Source organism: Mugil cephalus, chromosome 4, assembly GCF_022458985.1.
Source record: "Mugil cephalus isolate CIBA_MC_2020 chromosome 4, CIBA_Mcephalus_1.1, whole genome shotgun sequence".
NCBI lineage: Eukaryota > Metazoa > Chordata > Actinopteri > Mugiliformes > Mugilidae > Mugil > Mugil cephalus.
Genome location: NC_061773.1, coordinates 17,392,413 through 17,410,867, shown reverse-complemented (window position 1 = coordinate 17,410,867; position 18,455 = coordinate 17,392,413). Strand labels below are relative to the sequence as shown.

The following is an 18,455-nucleotide window of genomic DNA, read 5'->3' as shown; positions in this document are numbered from 1 at the left end:
AACCCATTTTGACACTAAAGCTGTCTATCTCAGACATATTTCTGCCCGTTACCACTCGCGCACAGCAGGACAAGAAACACATAACTTACCATCGCAAAGCCATGTTTTGTTAATATTCACAGTGAGATTAATTAAATATATAAACTGCTTTTTATTGACTGTGACATTTTACATATATTACAAGGGAACAACTTTAAAAAACACTGTCATAACACTATGTTGAAATCTTTTTGCTTGACACAAAACAGTCGGCCATAAGAGGATGTGCAGCTCCCCAATCTAAAATTACATCTGCTCCTGTTCTAAAATGCAGTCGGTATTGATTGTGACACCCACCTCTCCGCAGAGCAACAGTCCAGTTTTCTGGCCGCCAGCGTATTGAGCTGAGAAGCATTTAGCAGTAAGGACAAATAATGTCAAGACTGTCCCAGCTGGCTGTGTGGAATTTACTAATTTTAATGCACCCCGTCACGCTCACCTGGAAAAGGGGAAGGGAACAAATAGCAGAATGCCAGTAGGGACTTCTGAAGGGCAGTAGCCTGAGAAAGATCTGACATGCTATTCTAAGTGACAATTCAGGTGCATCATCCATCTACATTTGGTTTTTAAAGAGATTTTAAACCTTGTTTGAGAAGTAAAAACTTGTTTTGTTCCAGCATTATTTTTCTTTTCTTTTGTTTACAACGACCCTTGTGAAGTGTATGAACAAGCATCAATCAGGGTCTTACATGTTAAATGAATACCTCCTCAGAGGACTACGGAGATGTGATTAATTGGTGCCCAAAAATTAAGAGAAAGCTGCCAAATGATTAGCAAGAAACAAAAGGTTACTAAGCGTAAAACAAATCCAGTCATTGTTCCTTATTTCCTTTCTTCCTTCATTCTTGCTGTGACTTTTTGCTCCAAGGGTGCGATTAGGCACCTTGAAAGCAGCACTTGGCTCAACAGCCGCCGCGCGCACACACTGTGACATGCGCCCGGTGCGCACCAAGCATCGTAAAATGCATCCGACGTCACTGAAAGGTCACCCGGCAAACAGAGATTATTTTTTGACTCGAGTAAAAAGCCTCCAAGAAATGAGGACAGGGTGACTGTGTCTGTCACTCACTGTGTGCAATAGTCTGTTTTCAGAGTGGAAAAGATGCTCCCCGAACACGTTTTCCAGCAGAAAGCAGTGTAGACAGAAGAATGATTTGGATTGTACCTAAATATACAGTATCTGCTCGTCTTTTCTCCGGGGTATAGAGTCTGTCACAGCTCAGCTAAAAAAAGACAAAGCAAAGTGCCAAAGCCGTCACAAAAATGTGAATCTGTAATGGTTTGACAGTGACAGCTTCAACGCTCAGTCCACCACCAGTAAATAAACTTGTCAATCTTAAATTTGGAATTTATAAACGTTCACGGATCCTCTTTTTTTTCTTTATTTGCCTCTGAAGACTTGTTTTTCCTCATTCAATCTTGAAGGCTCTTCCATTTGAGTTTTGAATTTTCAGTTGCATGGCGTGTAAACCCTATAAAAGGCTTTCAGAGTCTGAGCCACTTGAGCACCGTGTGTGTACGGAACGGCTCAGCCAGCAGTGCTGAAGAAACAACACTCGTATACGGATGACAAGGGGCAGGAAAGATCACGAGTTGAAGCTCTGTGGTGCAGTCAGTGGTCTGAATACATTAAGGAGGACATGAGCAAGCTTACATACATACATAAAAAATGCTTGAATGGGTGACTTTTTCTTGATTGGAAATTAAGTTGTATTTGGCATAACCTGCCAAGCTGAGGTAACGTGCACAACAGAAACGCATATGCACGTGAGGAAGGAACAAGCCAGATTCTGTGTTTCCGGACCTCTTATCTGTAAGAACAACACCACACTACAGCCGGTGTCGACTGGTTTAGAGGGCGCCAAGCAATCAGAGGCAGTGATCGGCCAAAGACGGCCGATCATGGCCCTCAGCTCATCAGTGTCAGGCAGCAGAGCGTTGGATTTGTGTGTCACACAGCCACACAGGAACTGCGTTTCAAAAGATCCAGCGGGTATTTCATTTACGACGTGAATCCCTTCGAGCTGCACTTTAAGCCGTGTGGGCAACACTGCAGAGTTATATTCTTATTCCACAGCCCTATTAAAATGATGGGGAAAGCCCAATCTAAGCACACACATTGGGTGTGTGAGTGTGGAGAGGAAGGGAGAAAGAGAGAAATCCTATTAGGAAGAGATACTAACCCTGAAACAGAAATCCTGTGACAGTAAAACGAGTGGAGTGAGAGGGATCTCATGACAGAGAGAGAGCGAGAGAGTGGGAGAGAGAGGGAAGGATGGGGACTTAGAAAGAATCCTATACTTGCGGAGGAAGCAGGCGATAGGACCCAGAGGAAACCATGGAACTTAAAAAAAAAGGCTCAATCAAGCTGGCGAAAAACCGGAAACTCTGGATCTGAAACCTGAAATAAAAGCCTGGATTTAACGACGTTCAACTGCGTTTTACGCAGAGTCCTTAAACTAAATGAGTAGGAGATTGCATGTTCTGTGTCTGCCTGGCGTCTCTTCAGGTGCTCCGGCTTCCTCCCACCGTCCCACCCAACAGGTAATACTAAACTGGCCGTAGGTGTGAGTGTCTGTCTCTCTGTGTTAGCCCCGCGATGGAGCGATGACCCCTCGTCCAATAACTGGGATAGACTTCAGTCAGTTACAAGAAATGATGCAGTTCCTTAGTCCCTTGTTTTAATTTCCATCAACTTAAAAGTTGAAATAACCGATTATCACTCAATGTGTTAATCAAAGTTTAAAGATTGTTCAGTTTTCATGATGAAACTGAGTCGAAGATAGAAAAAATAAAACAAATCGCAGATTAATTTCCCCCTAATTAAACTTTCATCGAATTCAAAATTAAAGGTGACAGTTACAACATGAAATATATGACATATCATCCACAAAATTCCTTAAATTATTAAAATCCTCATCATTCACGTGGTGACACTTTTTTATTATTATTTTGAAACCCACTGCCGGAAGTACAATACGCGTTAAATCCATGCGTATTTACGCGGGTGTCTGGCGCCCGGTGGAGTGCGCTCTGCTCTCCATTCCTCCCCAACTCCGCGTCAGTCTGTCAGAGACCGTCTGAGTGCGCGCACACACGCAGTGTCCCATCACACACGCCTTTGGGGCATTCGCGCGCGCTGACGCGCACACAAACACACACACGCTCAGGCTCTCCCCGTTGGACCAGAGAGCAGAGCAGAGCAGAGGAGAGGAGAGGAGAGGAGAAGGGAGAGCGCATATCTATCTGCCTCCAACTTCTGTCTTTGCTTCTACGCGCGTCTTTCTGATTCCTCTTATCCACCAATGCGAGGATTTTATTCCTGTTATCAGTCTCACTACTGTCCCGAACTAAGGAAACCCACTTTAAGGACCAGGCGGGAGTATGTAAAACAACCCTACTGCTGAACAAAACAAGAAGAAAGAGAAAAGAAATGGATAAACGGAGTTATTCTCGCGTTTTGCCGGCAGCTTTCTTCTACTTTGTACTTTGGGGATTTACTGATGGACAATTCTTTCCAGGTAAGAAAGTGATTTGTTTGTTGCCTATTTGTCTGCCGTTACATCGTGTATATTTTGTTGTGCTCGGACTGTTTCATTTGAGTTTGATGCGGTAACACTGCCACATCACTGAGGTAGCTCACCTAAGGATATAAAGTGCCACATGTATATTGACCTGTGCGCTTTAACGGATTCAGGAAGAGCATGTTTCTGCGGTTTGACGGTAAAACGCAAAACCTAGAAGTCTAAAATCTAACACGTCTAAGCTCTGTTTCGGATACGTTTGCAGTTGTGGAGCAGAACACCCGCGTAGGCGCGCAGAAATCTTGAAATAAGCAAGAATATCCCTGAGAATAGTCTCATAAAACATGTGTTTAACGGAACAGAATGGTTTGACGGTGGAGGTTTGACTTGCGATGAACACGGATCTGAGTTTGTGACATTCCTTTCTTCCTAGTATTTCTGATGTGCGCACCGGGGGTTAGGCGAAGTTTTGGACGCTTCGGGAGGTTTCACTCCACGAAGCTCGCTGTACGTGTCGTGTTTTTCGTGCCGTTTGTGTCTGATAGTGCCACTTAGTTGTTCTTTCATGTTGGTGCATATTTCGCTGTGAACTCAGCGGGGTTTGAAACGCTACGCCTGTGCGCAACGCAGCGAGCCTAAAGCGTCACTCGAGTTGTTCAGGCAAGATTCGTGTTTTTTGACATTGACACGAAACACCCCATGTTATCCCACACACTCTATCACTACGGTGGGATAACCTGGTTAAATTACTCTCTTAGAAGTCTGTTCTTTTGCAGAATCCATGGAGTTTTTTTTTAACCTATACAGTAAAATAGCACATCCGAAATATGATTAATACCCTTCGTCCTGGGGTACCAGTTTCAATAAATAGATACTTGCAGATGTACAGATTCTTCTCCTGAGGTTTAAGCTATGGGATCGTCACGTTGTCCAGAACAGCGTCTCTGCTCCGCAGTCGGGAGCCAACATTCCTCTGGCACTTGTTACGCGCTCGGGATGTTCGGAGATTTTGCGGAATGCTCGTGTTGTCCGTGGCTTGACCGAATCATTGATAATAATAATTATTTATTGAACCGAAACAGAAGCTTCACAGACAGATAAAACGACCCAGGCGTCGGATTACAGCAGCACTGGCCGACAGAGTTCACTCCCAAATGTCCAGCATGCTCCATTCATCCATGTCCCAAATGAAATTCGGGATTAAACTCAGAAGAAATCAAGGTGTGGTTTAATGTATGTATATACAAATAAGCGTATTAAATAAGCGACAAGTGTTCATACATACAGAAAATATGAACACTTTCTGTCACTGTTATGGTCTCCATAACAATCTTTCCGTGCACTTTCGTGATTAAATATGAGACTTAGTCGCACATGTAAATGCTGCATCTCCGATCGAGCACGCTCAAAGTTACGGGTCAACGTGTTCAAAACAGTGATGTGTCAGTAGACTGTCTGTCGCCCCTGTGTCCGCTTTTCTCGGCACCTTCTGCTTGGTATGCATGACATGTAAGACTGCAAAAAAAGAGGCTACTTTGAAGGGAAGACTGGCTCCAAACAGTCCCGAGTCTTCCCCTTCCTCTGTCTCTGCGCTGCAGCGCGGCGGATCAGCCGTGACCCCTCTCCGTGCGTAACGATGCACCTCTACTCCGCTCGTTATGATGAAATAATAAAAAAAAGTAGCAGCCTCTCTGTAAAAATATGTGCATTTATGTCTGAATTAACTCTGAAAGAAATGATTGACAGTGTTCTTGCTTGTATCGATAGGCGTGCCCTGATGACAACTGTTTAAGACGTTTAATTAACGAAATAGGCAACATCTCCCTATTCGCACTAACTACTGCTGTACATCATCAAGCAGTGGGAGAGAGGAGGAATGCTGGTAATGTTGAACAGGCTGGGGAGAACATGTTCAGAAAGTCTGGGTTTAATGGCATCGTTGTCTTTTTAATGTTTTTTTTTAAAAAATGTATTATACACGCTATACATACAACTCGCTTTATTTTATTCTGAGTGAATGCAAATGTCTATTTGAGGGAGGCTGAGAAAAGGAGCAGAGGCAGGTTTTTACTGCTCGACGTTCGCCTCTGTGTCGTTAGGGGGCGATATTGGCACATCCCATCTATCCGTCGGACAGGTTCTCTCAGTCTCTCATGCGTTCACGAAGCGACCAGAGTGTTTCTAATAATCATTCTTTTTATTCCATTTCCAACTGCTGGGTTTTGTTTTTTGAAAAAAAGAGAAGAAAAAAAGAAACGAAGAAACCCATTCAACTATAATGATAATAGACTGAAAGTCAACGGTGAAGAAAATGATCTCACCCAGAGTCGTTCTGAGTCAGTCATTTCTCACTCTTCTAGAAGTTGTAATCGCCCTCCCATCTATCCTTACACGGGGTCTGCATGTGTGGTTGCCAGTTCAGGGACCCACTTAACAAACTATTGAACTATTATTGTAAATATTTTGATTCATTACAAGTTATTAAAGGTTCCCACATGTGTCACCCAGTTACCAGTTTTATCACTTAGATGTAAAGAATGGCTTTGAGTGAAGCGATCTGGAGAAAATGCCTCGTGCTGCATCTCTGTAAAGCGACATGCTCTGCAAAGCGAAGGCATGTGTCGCTCTCTTTCTCTGCGTGTCACTGTGTGTGGGCTGGCTGCAGCTGTGCTCCTCGTCCACGTCTCTGAGCTCCAGTGACCACTAATTGTCGAACATCCGCTTGGATGCGGAGGTGATGGGCACTGAGGTGTGTTTTCAAGGAAACCAATTTACAATTTATATTCAGCTTAATTCAATTTTCTTTGGCAGCAAGGACAAAAGGAGGGGAAAAAGTGGGAGAAAGAGAGCAAAAGGAGAATGGGAGTGACCATGTATCGGTTTCCCTCTTTCTCCTTGACTCTGTCTGCCGCGTTGACACGTTGAAGGGACGCGGAAAAGTCTTTGGCTTTGATCAAATCAACATCCTTCAGCCTCCCAATTATAGAGGCCTTTATACGATTAGTGTGGGGATGTCTGCGTGTGTGTATACCTTGTGTGGGTGCGTCCTACAGTGCGACACACCTGCACACTAACAAAGGAGAGGAGTAACTTGCCAAGGTAAGGGTGGGGAGAGAAAAGGGATTTGCTTAGGTTTAGAAATGAGGAGTGGAAGATGAATGAAGGGGAAGAGAAAATCAGAAAAAGTGGCAGGAGGGGAAGGGCGAAGGGAAATTGGAGAGGAGGAGGGAGGAGAGAAGAAAATGGTAAGGGAAGACGAGAGCTAAGGAGAGGGGAAAAGACAGAAGAGGGAAACAAAAAAGATGAAGAGGAAGGAAGAGAATGTGGAAAGGAGAGGATAGATGGGCAAGAGGAGAGACGGACTTGGAGCCAACGGAGGGGTGAAAGGACACGACTATGGGAAAAGAAGATAGTCTTGTCATCTGTTGCCTCGTTCATCACTCCTGTCTGGTTGAGCCGGGGAGAGAAGAAAAAAAGGACAACTGGTTGGAGGGAATGACAAAGGATGAGGAGGTCAAGAACAGAAAAAAAAAATGACACTAAGTTGATTATGTCTCACTGCTAGCGACTGTCTGAGCGCCTGTAATTGTTTCGCCTGCCGCGTGTCTGTGTGTGCGCGCGTTAAAGAGAGAGGGAGAGCTTTATGACAGCATGTCTGTCACCTCGCGCCCCACTCTGTTTAGTATGCCGTCCATCCTTCCTCTGCGTGTGTGTCTGCCTAATCCACGGCACTTATTCTATTGGCCTGACTAACTGACAGCCTAATAGCAGGGCATGCTGAGTGCCTGGGCGACGCGTATGTGTGTGTGTAGCTGTACGTGTTTGTGTGTGTGTCTGAGAGAGAAAGAGAGTTGAGTATTGAATGAATGCTAGTGGGCAGTGGAGCTGAAAGCGAGTGAAAGTAGAAAGATGTGAGGAGAGACCCCTTTCTGCAGTCAGTGATATGCACTTAGAGAGGTTAAAGGTGTGTTTGTGCAATGGGGTGTGAGATGCAGTATTAGCACCTTGATACATCAAAAAATTATTTGCATTCCCCTGCAAAGTACATGGTGCTGAAATCTTGGTGGCATGCTACTGATGCTGGCACTAACTAGTCTGATGTTCCTATTTAAACCCCAGCTCTTCACCAGTCCTTTAGAACTGAAGAAAGTCCTGTTACTTTTCATTAGGGTTTATGTGTAGAACATGTTGGACTCTATATCCCATTATTTCCAATGATGTGCACTGCTTCCCAACAGTCGGTGGCTGGTGGATGCCACAGTTAGAGGGGTAGAGACTGCTGGGAGCTCATGGCCAATCGATACAAGGCATCTTGGCAGGTACAGAGGCACAGGTACAAAAATAATGTACTTGATATGTGTCAGATTTCATTGAATTATACAGGTTCGCTTTCTTTTTTTATCGTGGTGTGTTTTAGCTGTCAGGGAGGACGTAAACACAGCTTAGATACGTTGTGGGTTCCTCAATCAGTAGCTCCACAGACCATCTGAAGTTTCCATAGTAATGGGGTATAGTTGTTATAGAGCATATTAGTATAAGTATTGGTTAAAGATGGATCAATATTAGTGACGTAATAAGGTATTCCTGCAAGAAACTCTAAAAACAGCCCATTTTGTTGGTCTGTCTAACCTAGCAATGAGTCCAGCACAAATCACATGTTCTGACGTCCTGAAGACAACCATTACTTTGGGATGTTTTGCTACTGATAAAAAAATGTTTTTAACCGATTTCAACCGATATCATCAGAGAAACATAACAATCTAACATTTGGCGCTCAGATGATGTAGGTGAATGTATCAGTGTTACACTTCATAATGCCCAGGACGGATCATAACTGGTTTCCAATGGAGCGGTTCCTGATTAACTTTCTGCTACAAAAAATAGTGGGTGGAGAAGTTGCTCTGGCTTCCAGGTTACCAAATTTAAAAAGTGAAAACCATTGTAAGTGTAGTCAGGAGACCAGTGTCATCTTCTTCATCCGTCTGATCAGAATTTAAGAAAAATCAGCTTCATTGAATCATTAATAACTTCACACAATGCCACTAACATTTAAAGAGAGGTTCACTCTTGACACCACCAAAGTACGCCATATTCCTCCCTCTGAGGGCTGTGACTGGAACGCCATTCGTCTGGAAGCTCACAGCCACTTATCAGAGTTATTGCCTGAGAACAGCAACAGAGTTATTTCCCTGCAGGAGGCAAACAAAAACCCAGAGTCCCCCAGAGATGGAATATGGTGTCAAACTGACAGTTGCGTTTTGCGATGAGAGATATTTGACAGAGGAAATCTGAATGGGACACTACGAGCAGTCAACAGTTTCACAGTTTTCAAATGGGACTCTAATGGAAAGACGAGAAAATGGGTATGTAGTAGGCCTGAGAACAGATTTGCCTGGTTAGTCAACAATAATGAACTTTTTCCCTGACGTCTTGCATTGGAAAAACATTTTGGAGATGTAGCACAAGCGCATCAGCTATTCAGAATTCAGAGTCAGCCATCTGCCATGTTTCTACAGTAGCCCATAAAGGACATCTTAAATGAGGTGATTTGTTTTCAAAGTCTAGAATGGGAGGTTGAGTTAAGGGGTATTCGGTTGGTTGTCATATTTAGACAGAACTGCTAAACAGTACAAATAATTAAATCTGGGTATACTGCTAATATACAAAACATTCATTTTTTCCATTTTACTGACACAAAACATGATATTCTGCATAAAAAAAACAAAAAACGAATCACTTTCTCTGCTCGGTAGCAATGCACAAACGTTGGACTTTGAACATCATAAACTGTGAAGAAAAGATAATTCGCGTCAGTGTTCAGAAGTTACATCATAGCTGCGAAAATCATCACCAACACCTTCGTGCTGCTGTTCTTTCAGTAACAGACTAAATAAAACATGTGCCTGCCGGACACTGACGCCTTCATTATAACAGGTTAAACCATTAATTATACTTAATTCGTTCATTACATAAATTATACACGGATCATCTTACAGCTGCCCATAAATTATACACACGTCATGAATATTACAATCGGAAGAAATCTCACCCTTAGAAGGGCACGAAGGCAGCTATGAGAGAATTCAGGAGTTGAATGCTAGTAGGCCTAAATGAGGTGGAAAATGTTTTTGTTTTTATCCTTTAGAGGCTGTTAACTTCAGCCTCAGGGCGAGATGGTGCAGATTCTCATCTCCCACGTATTATTGCACTCTGACTCCATGAAGGTGGAGTGGCTTCAGGAAACAAAGTTTTATGTCACTTTCATGCTTTCAGAAGTCACATGAAATGAGTTCTAATGATAGTTGTTATTACAGATGCATTGAAAGGATGAGCAAAAAATGTGAGAGGTTTTAATTGCAACGGGAGTGTCTACTAAAGCCTCCTACGTATATGAAGCGATTCATTTGTCGGCCATCGCAGATAATTATCAGTGACTCGTGAATGTTCAGGGTGTAGTTGTCACACGTATGTATGTGCATGTATAGAGCTGCTCCATGTGAAACCACAGCAGTGGACGGTGTTTCCTTTGCGATTTGGAGACCTCTGTGTTTGGTCATATATCAACACGTCTGCTGTATATTTTGACTTAGTTGTTTAAAAGGTAAAGCTTACAATCAACACTAGTAACATCGGCTGGATTTTAAAGATTTCCCTAATGTCAAACTACATCTTTGTTTTTCTTCAAACAAACGAAAACCATGCATGCTATAGCTAGAATAGGTTTCGTCAGCTGAACTTAAATGGATGTTGCCTTTGGGCATTTGCCAGAATGATTTATTCCGGCATGACAGTCTCGCACATGTTCTGAAAACCGCCTTCACTTAAGGGTGTGCTGATGAAAAGCTCCAGGTGACATTACTCAGCAAGACGCTGCTAAGAGATGAGCGCACGCGTCTGAAATGGCAAAACAAACTTTGAGGCAAATCAAGTTGTGATTGAGCTGATTAGGATGTCGAAGGTGTGAAACATACGCGGCGTGGCACATTGAAAACTTCCCTTCCTCTAATTAAAACAACTACAGATTAATGCAAGAGGTCTTAACGAAGCTTAACAAGGTTTCACATTAATTAATCCATATTGAATACAAGACGTTAGGCAAGAGCCACTGAGAGGTTGCTAAGTCGGCCGAACCGATGAGCTGAGTGCGTGTGTGCGCGGAGAGTGGATGGAAAATAAAGGAAGAGCCGAGACAAATAAGTGTGGGTAGCGGGTGGAAGGTAATAAAACACAGTTAGGCAGTTTGGCTGGAGGAGAGGGGAGAGAGGAAGAAACAATATTAGATGATATCTGAGCATCCCTCACTTTATTCTCACTGTGACTAAATTTAATTTATGTCAGACTGTGTGGGAGGCCTTACCCAGAAGATGGATACGCAGATGGATTCAGAAACACTCTCAACTGTTCCATAGAAGACGTTTAGTGTAAAAATCAAAATGCTGAATTCATGCTGTACAGCTGCAAGATCAGAGGAGTCATGGTAGGATACATCCAGTTTCTTCCAACTTGGGTCTTGGATCTATTTTCGTAGACGCGTTTCTCTCAACTGCATCTGGAGTAAAACGTATCAAAGAAGGCGTAAACTGTCCGCAAGGGGTCAGTTCATTCTTTCACTCATTATCCACAGCCGCTATTCATGGAGCTGTCCCAGCTGACACTGGGCAATCCTGGATGGGTTGCCAATCCATCACAGAGATAACAAAGAAAGACAAATAAAAATTCTCCCTCACAGGCACAATTTTCTTAATATAGTGGTGTCATTAACAATCAGAACTGTATCTAGGGGCTTTATAGAAGCCACAGTCTTAACTCATCAGGCCTCATCAGATCCTGCTCAAGGTTTCTTTTCATTAGAAGAGAGAGCTCTGGTTTCGTAAAGCGTCTTAAGATGTATTGTTACTGACATCATGTAAATATAATAAAATAAAGTTAAAGGGAATTTATTCATTTATCATGTGACTGCAGTGTACCAAGACTGAATAAATGAAGCAATGACACAGCGGAGGAGAAAAAGGAAAACGTGCAGGGTTATAGTAAACGCAGGAAGGGAAAGAAAGAAAACTATTTTGAAAGGAATATAAAGTTGGAAAAGAATGAATGAATTTAGATTTGCAGAGGCCTGCTTAGAGAGGGATGGCGAGAGCATAAAACACAGATAACAGCAAACATAATATTTGCCTGGCAGTTGGAATTCGCCTCTTGTTATTTACACACAGTCACACACACACACACTCACGCTCACGTTCTTCTTTGACTGAGCAGTTTGAAGGTGGCGGCCATCTTCTGGCTGTTTGCAGACTCTCATCTGTGCACACTTGCGCACATACAAATGCAGAGTGCACAAAAATGCACACGCCTGACTAAAATACTGCCAAGAGTACACAGCTATAATCCAGCATCTGCTCCCCTTTTTTATTTATCGCTCACTTTTCCGTCTCCCTCTTCGCTCTTCATCGCTCGCTCTTGATGAGAGTTTTTAACCGTTCAGACGCCTTCTTATTCCAGTCGTTCTGTCCAAACGTCCCGTTGCCCGTCCGCTGTCTCCTTTACCCTCACCTCCACTGGTTCATCGGTCCGCCCGCCACTTTCAGGCCGTCCACTTATGGTTCCATCATTTCCATCAGTCTGTCCGTCAGTCGCACAAAATTGCAGAGGTGCACGTGAACCGCACTTTGCGTGTGCGTTCGTGAGTTTCAGCGTGAGCGTTTATGCGTCTGAAGGAGCGCGTGGGCTCGGATTGAATGCTGATTAACAGTTAATTGCCTCTGTCGTTGCCAGCTACAGGAAATGATGCTTAGTTAAGTGATACAGACAGACAGACAGACAGACAGGAAAAGTCATTTCTTCAGCTGGGAAGCACAGCAGCCGTTGCTTTACCTGTCACTCACAGAGTGGGGGAGATACAGGAGTGATGGAAAGAGATAAATACGTGGAGAAGATTGAGAGGAAGAGAGGGATGGAGAAATGGAGGCGAGGAGGAGAGAAAGAGGTGAGGGGGGGAAAAAAAACGGATGCGAGGCCAGGCAGAGCGGCTGGCTGTGGAGGATAAAGGGCAGAAATGACAAATGATGCAAGATTGAGTAGGAGAAGGTGAGGGGGAGGAATAAAGATTGTTGATTGTTGAGGAGGAGGAGGAGGAGTGTGAAGGCAGCGGAGGAGATTAGAAAGTTTCACAGGGAGGGTTGAGAATGATAAATGGACAAAAGCCTCTTTCGTAAGGCACTTCATTACGGAAATGTGGGGGCGATTTTACATGTACGTTTGTCCACATGTTTGAGTGAGTGCCGGAGTAACCCTTTCCATCAGAATGGTAATCTAGACCTGACCTTGTTGTCTTCCTTTACATGTGTGGCTCCGCGTTGAGCTGAATGTTGCTGCACGAATACAAAGGCTGCAGAGCAAGGCTGAATGTCCATCGCATCAAGCTTTAAATGAAACTGAAACACCCCCTATTGTGGCAGGAGGCAAAAGAAACACTACATCCCCATCTATCAGCTTTCCATCTACAGCATCTATCCAGCTTATCCGAAGCTGGGTTGCGGTAGAAACAGATGAAGTGTTCCCGACGTTCCTCTCTTTCGCATTCCAGTTCCTTAAAGGCTTTCCCGGGTCAGATGTGCTCTTTAATCCCTCAGACAAATTTGGGGTCTACCCCGGGGTTACCCTCCAGCTGGATGTTGCTTGTAAACCTCCAAGGTGCACCACCTAAGAAAGATTCCTCCCCAGACCCAAACCAGCTCCCTGTAGCCCTTTTGATCTTTTGTTCTCAGAATCGCTCCTTTGGACCAACTTTTTTTTCCCTAGATAGGATCTGTATAAATTAATGATGAAACCGATCACATCAATTAGGGAACCAAGTTCTATAATCCATGATTTATGCAGAGAGAGAGAGAGAGAGAGAGATATGAACAGGAGCTTCTTCCTTGATGTTTTTCATTCATCATTCTTCTGTTATAATGTACCCTACCACTCTCAAGCGTCATGCCGTGTTTGAACGGCACCATTACAGAACATGCAGAGAGACTTACTGTATGCTCTTTGGTTTTAGAAGACAGATGAAGGCAGCGGTGAGTTGAATCCCTGTGTAGTGGTGTAGAGAGAAAGCAGGAAAAAGCTGTACACGTCAGTACTGTAAAGAACTTCATGCCATAAATAAATTCCCATCAACTTTGACTTAATGGGCAGCTAAAGAGCAGAAGGCATTTCGAGTGTAAATAACGCAGAGCTTGTCATGCGTATTTTTAGATTATAGCTGTGCACCAGTCCAGTTTTTCCACACTGACGGTGAAGCATGAAAAGGCTAAAAGATAGAGACACAGACATGCTAATATGTTTTCAGTTTTGCATTACACATGCATCACTTCCTCTGCGTCACTGTCAGAATGAAGTCAGTGCTCCTGTCCATGTTGGGTTTTGTGAAGTGCGAAATCCAAATTAAGACAAAAGCCTTGAAGAGCAATTCAGTTTGTGGTAGAAGTATATTCCTTTTAACCATCAGAAAAGCCTACTGCAAGCTTTTTACTTGGATTTGTACTCAAACCGAGATCATTGTGCAACCCATCAAATAAATCTTATTTCGAACATAAAAGATTATGACCATCGGATAGAAACAACAAACCCTATTGCACTCCAGATTTAAATAAAGCCATTGAAACTTTAAATAATAATAATGAAATAAATTAATTGAATAAAAGGGGAGATGTTGAAGGAGAGTGGAGGAGATGAAAGATGAGTTTCTTTCATAAGATGAAAATGGTTGTCTCTGAATTTTGCTAAAATGTGATGCAAATGTCTATTTTGAGGGAGGGGTCTGAGCGCAAATCAAACACACGGTACGTTTATATGCACGTGGAAAAAAAAAACTAATTGCCTAAATCCGACTTTAACTGGACAACTTACGGGCATGTAAAGATGCTACTTCTTTATCCGATTGAGACACCAAGATAATGCAATTGGAAATTTTTTTCCGGCGCGTATACGCCTTAATTGGACTTTAACAAGACAACACATGTGCGCGTGCTGCACAGTCGTTGCACTGGCGTACGTAAAAAAAAAAACATCCTAGAAAGCCGATCGCAAAAGAAGGTAAATAGAGCTGGTAGAAGAACCACCTGAGGGATAGCGCGCATCTTATCTTCACCGTAAGTAGTGCGCACATTAGTACAAAATAAAAAAAAACTGTACTATTATCCACCTGGTTGTTATTTGATCTGCCCGTCTGCTACATTACACTCCGGTTGTTTATTATATGGCGTTAAAAGTCAATCAGAAAAGGGGCTGTATTTATCCACTGCAAAGATACATATCGCCACCTAGTGTGGAGGAGGAGGACATGTTCCTGTCAGTTTTTCCTGCATGTAAGGACCGCATTCAGAAAGTCGAATGTTTAACACAGTTAAACATGCGCATTGAAACATTTATCGACATACCTTTTTTTTTATGTTTTCACTTTATTTCTCCAATTTCAATGTTTTATACCCTTTTTATGAAAGCACTGGCTTTATCATGTAGTAGTAAAAAGCAAAAGAGTAGAGGTTTGCATTACAAAAGGCCTTTTTTTCTACCTCTCCCTCAAACCTTTGAGAGAGAAATGGCTGCTGCGGCTGTTACTACTTGCCGAAGATAATTGCAGAGCAGATGCTGGATGAGCCTTTGTTGATGGCTACTGCTGAGTTATGAGTCATGACTAATTACGAATATACTTTAAGTCCTCCACAGTTGTATGCAGTGAGATAATGGCCCATTAAAACACTCTTAACATGCTTGGACCCACAGGTGCACGACCCATTTCAGCTCCGTAAGAGCAGTTTGAAACATTCTGATCATTTTAAAGCCCAGACTCAAATTCCAATTAACGGCAGAAATGCCATTCACGGAGAGGTGCTTGCAAATGTAAAAAAATTAAAATCTCTGTTTGGAAAATGTCCTTCACTTAGCAGACACTACCACTGGTCTTTAGCGCGTGAGAAAATAAGTGGGAGTAAGTCGTTCGTTTTGTGTAACATCATGTGTATTTAAGACATAAGAGTTTTTGAAATACTCAAGTCAAGTATGTGTTAAGAATTCCTTATTGACGGCCTGTGTTTGGCCTACAACTGGGAATGACTTGGGCGTCAGGCTCATGTGCATCAACTTATAACAATATAAAGCTTGTGACTGTATAAAAGTTATGTTACTTCCACTTTTGTTTGACTGCAGCAAAGCACAATAGAGACTGTAGCTATCTGAGCACCATAGTCTCATTCCATCAGGCTGTCAGTCTGTAGCCCAGAATAGTGTGACTGACAAAGGAGCAACAAAATCCAAAGAAACATAACAGCGGCGTTGGCGGCTGCAGCAGCCAAGTGTGTCAACTGTGTATGAGTTTTAGGGCAGATATTAACTATGCCATAAGAGAGCCCTTTCCCTTCGTAAAGATTAGAGATAACAAGAGAAAGATGGAAAGGAGGCGATTAGACAAGGAGACCTTTATGGGCAGACGGAGTGAAAGAGGGAATGACTGCGCAAGGTGTAAACTGAAGAGAGATAAAGGGAGTGAATGACTGAAAGTGACAGGGTGAAAGACAAAATAGGTGCAAGGAGGCTGAGTGTCGGAGATATAAACAGAGTAAGAAATAAAGATGCATGTTCTCGGGTAAACAGGGCGAGAGAAAGGTCAACAAAGAGAAGGAGCGATCTCGGCAAGATCTGAAGATGAGGAGAGTGGGAGATATTAAGAAAGATGGACGCACTGAGAGAATGCAACGGAAGATGGAGAAAACTGCGCGAGTCAGGTTTTTTTTAAACGTACAGTCTGACACATAAAACGCATAGAGATGGACGAACCTTTTGTGACGTCACTCATGCATTTCCAGTGGAGTGGTTTTGAAGAGCGGCTTGGTGCATCCAGGCCATCGCCCCCCACCCAACTCCAGGCTAATCCAAAAATGGCAGAGGAGGTGGAGCATGAGTGGAGGTTAAATGTGCCTAGACAGACATCTGTTTGCCTCAGTTGTCACTCAAAGCTTTGATATGATGATTCATCATGTATCACATTCCTCCTGGAGTTGTGTAGAAATAGAAATTTTATGTCTGGTGCATGGAGGAGGAAAACAAATTGCAGAAGAGTAGTTAATGGAGTAGTGGCCTTCATTTGGGTTGCTTTTGGAGCCTGCCTCTCAAGTCGCCACTAGAGGAACTGTAGATTTGTGCACCCGGCTTCATTTTTTTTTCAGTCCAAATCTTGCTCCTTCGGCCGACAAGTTAGTTTATGTTTGAATATACTGTAATCTAGGCTAACTTCAAGAAATAGTCTACACTTCTAGAGCTTGTTTTCATCTGCCTACAACAACGTACCACTTTTGAGGTAATATTAGCTGCTGCACAATTGGTCATTCCACTTGTGTCACAGTCCTAAAGCAATAAAGAACAATCTTTGCAAAACTGTTATGACTGTAATGGCAAGTACACATCTGTTTCTCAGAGAATCTGCTCCTGCGGAGTGTATAACTGCTGTGTGGGAGAGAGATCAGCAGAGGGGAAAATTTGCAGAGGAGGAAAAAAAAAAAAGAAAAATGGAAAGCAGATAGCGATGGAGAGGGAGTGTGATAAAGGGAGAGTGTTAGGTATTAAGAAGTATTAGTGCAAGTGTAAGCCATGGACAGTAATGAACCACCCTGCTGCTCAATAGACCACCAGCTTTGGCACTGAGCCCCTCTGTGTGTGTGTGTGTGTATGTGTGTGTGTGACAGCTCTGGGATGGTTACAACCCCCTTGTCTTATCCCTCTTGAGGTCCTATTAACCTTTACTCAACATCCGCACACGCCCAAACACACGCACACACACCGCCTCTCTCCTCGACCGTCCCACTCAGACACACACCCTCATGTTCTCCTTTGTTTTTCTGGGCCTCACATTCACTGTGTCTGCACTAAGGAGATTTAAGAGCTGGCTAATTGGTTGGCTGAGGCTAATTTTCTGTTGAAAGTTAATGCCACCGTCATGCATGGCTCCCTGTGGAGGGGGTCAGAGTTGGCCCAGCTCGGTGTGTGCACATGCATGTGCGTTCGTGCATTATGTAGATGCACGCTTTTTAGCTGTGTCCTCTATAAGAACCAGCAAGCACAGGCTTGTGTGTTGGCTGTGGTCAAGTTCACATTCAAAAGTGTGATTTTTTTTTTTTTTTTTAGTATTTTTTTTTTGGAAAGACATTTGAGGAGCAATGGCCCCGGTTCGCGACTGCTGCTGCTTTTACACGGGTATAAGAATAGCTGAGTGATCAATACAATGCACTCTGTATTGTGCAGCTTTGGGATTCGGAGAAAAAGGTCAGCTCTGACATTACAACAAGGATGGTATGTGGGGAGACACAGCTGAAAACAGGTTGTGCAAAGCTTTCAGACAGGCCCAGTTTTTTGAAAAACAATACGTCTTTAACGTTGGCTCCCAGAACTTTCTTCTTAATTGTCTTACACAGTTTAGACAAATGGCTTTTTTTTTCTCTCTTAGTGCTATCCCACAGTGAAAAGCCATTTAACTGAATTCAGCTGAACGTTGCGAGGGAGCCAACTTTCAGACAAACTTTTCTTCCCACCCTAAACCTGAACTTATTTAATTCTCCATCCATCTTGGGAGCGTCATGCTCTGGACAATTTGCTTTAAAGGAATGTAGTAAGAGATCAGACAAATAATTTCTTGTCCTTTAGGGAGACGGCACAGATTCCGCACTCACTTTTTGGTAGGTTTTCCCAGACTGTGACTGATCTTTTGAAATCGAAATGCTTTTTGAGCATCTGGACTGTTTTTAAAACGACAATCCATTCTTTCAAAAATGTATTTGACACTTTAGTGTATTGGATTTTTTTTTATGTACATTTAAAGGTGCATTTGAAGATCTTCAGTAAAAGGTTGTCTTT

General features: G+C 43.0%; 1 protein-coding gene across 11 annotated transcripts in view; it reads left to right on the top strand.

The window, feature by feature from the left end:
- Nucleotides 1–3,069: 3,069 nt before the first annotated feature.
- The window catches only part of ptprt (protein tyrosine phosphatase receptor type T), a 304,538-nt gene continuing 289,152 nt past the window's right edge, over nucleotides 3,070–18,455 (top strand). For all 11 annotated transcript variants that reach the window (XM_047583117.1, XM_047583114.1, XM_047583115.1 and 8 more), the window contains exon 1: nucleotides 3,070–3,560. In XM_047583117.1, the coding sequence (XP_047439073.1) occupies nucleotides 3,473–3,560 (88 nt within the window). In that variant the 5' untranslated portion in view covers nucleotides 3,070–3,472. The remainder of the gene's footprint in view (nucleotides 3,561–18,455) is intronic.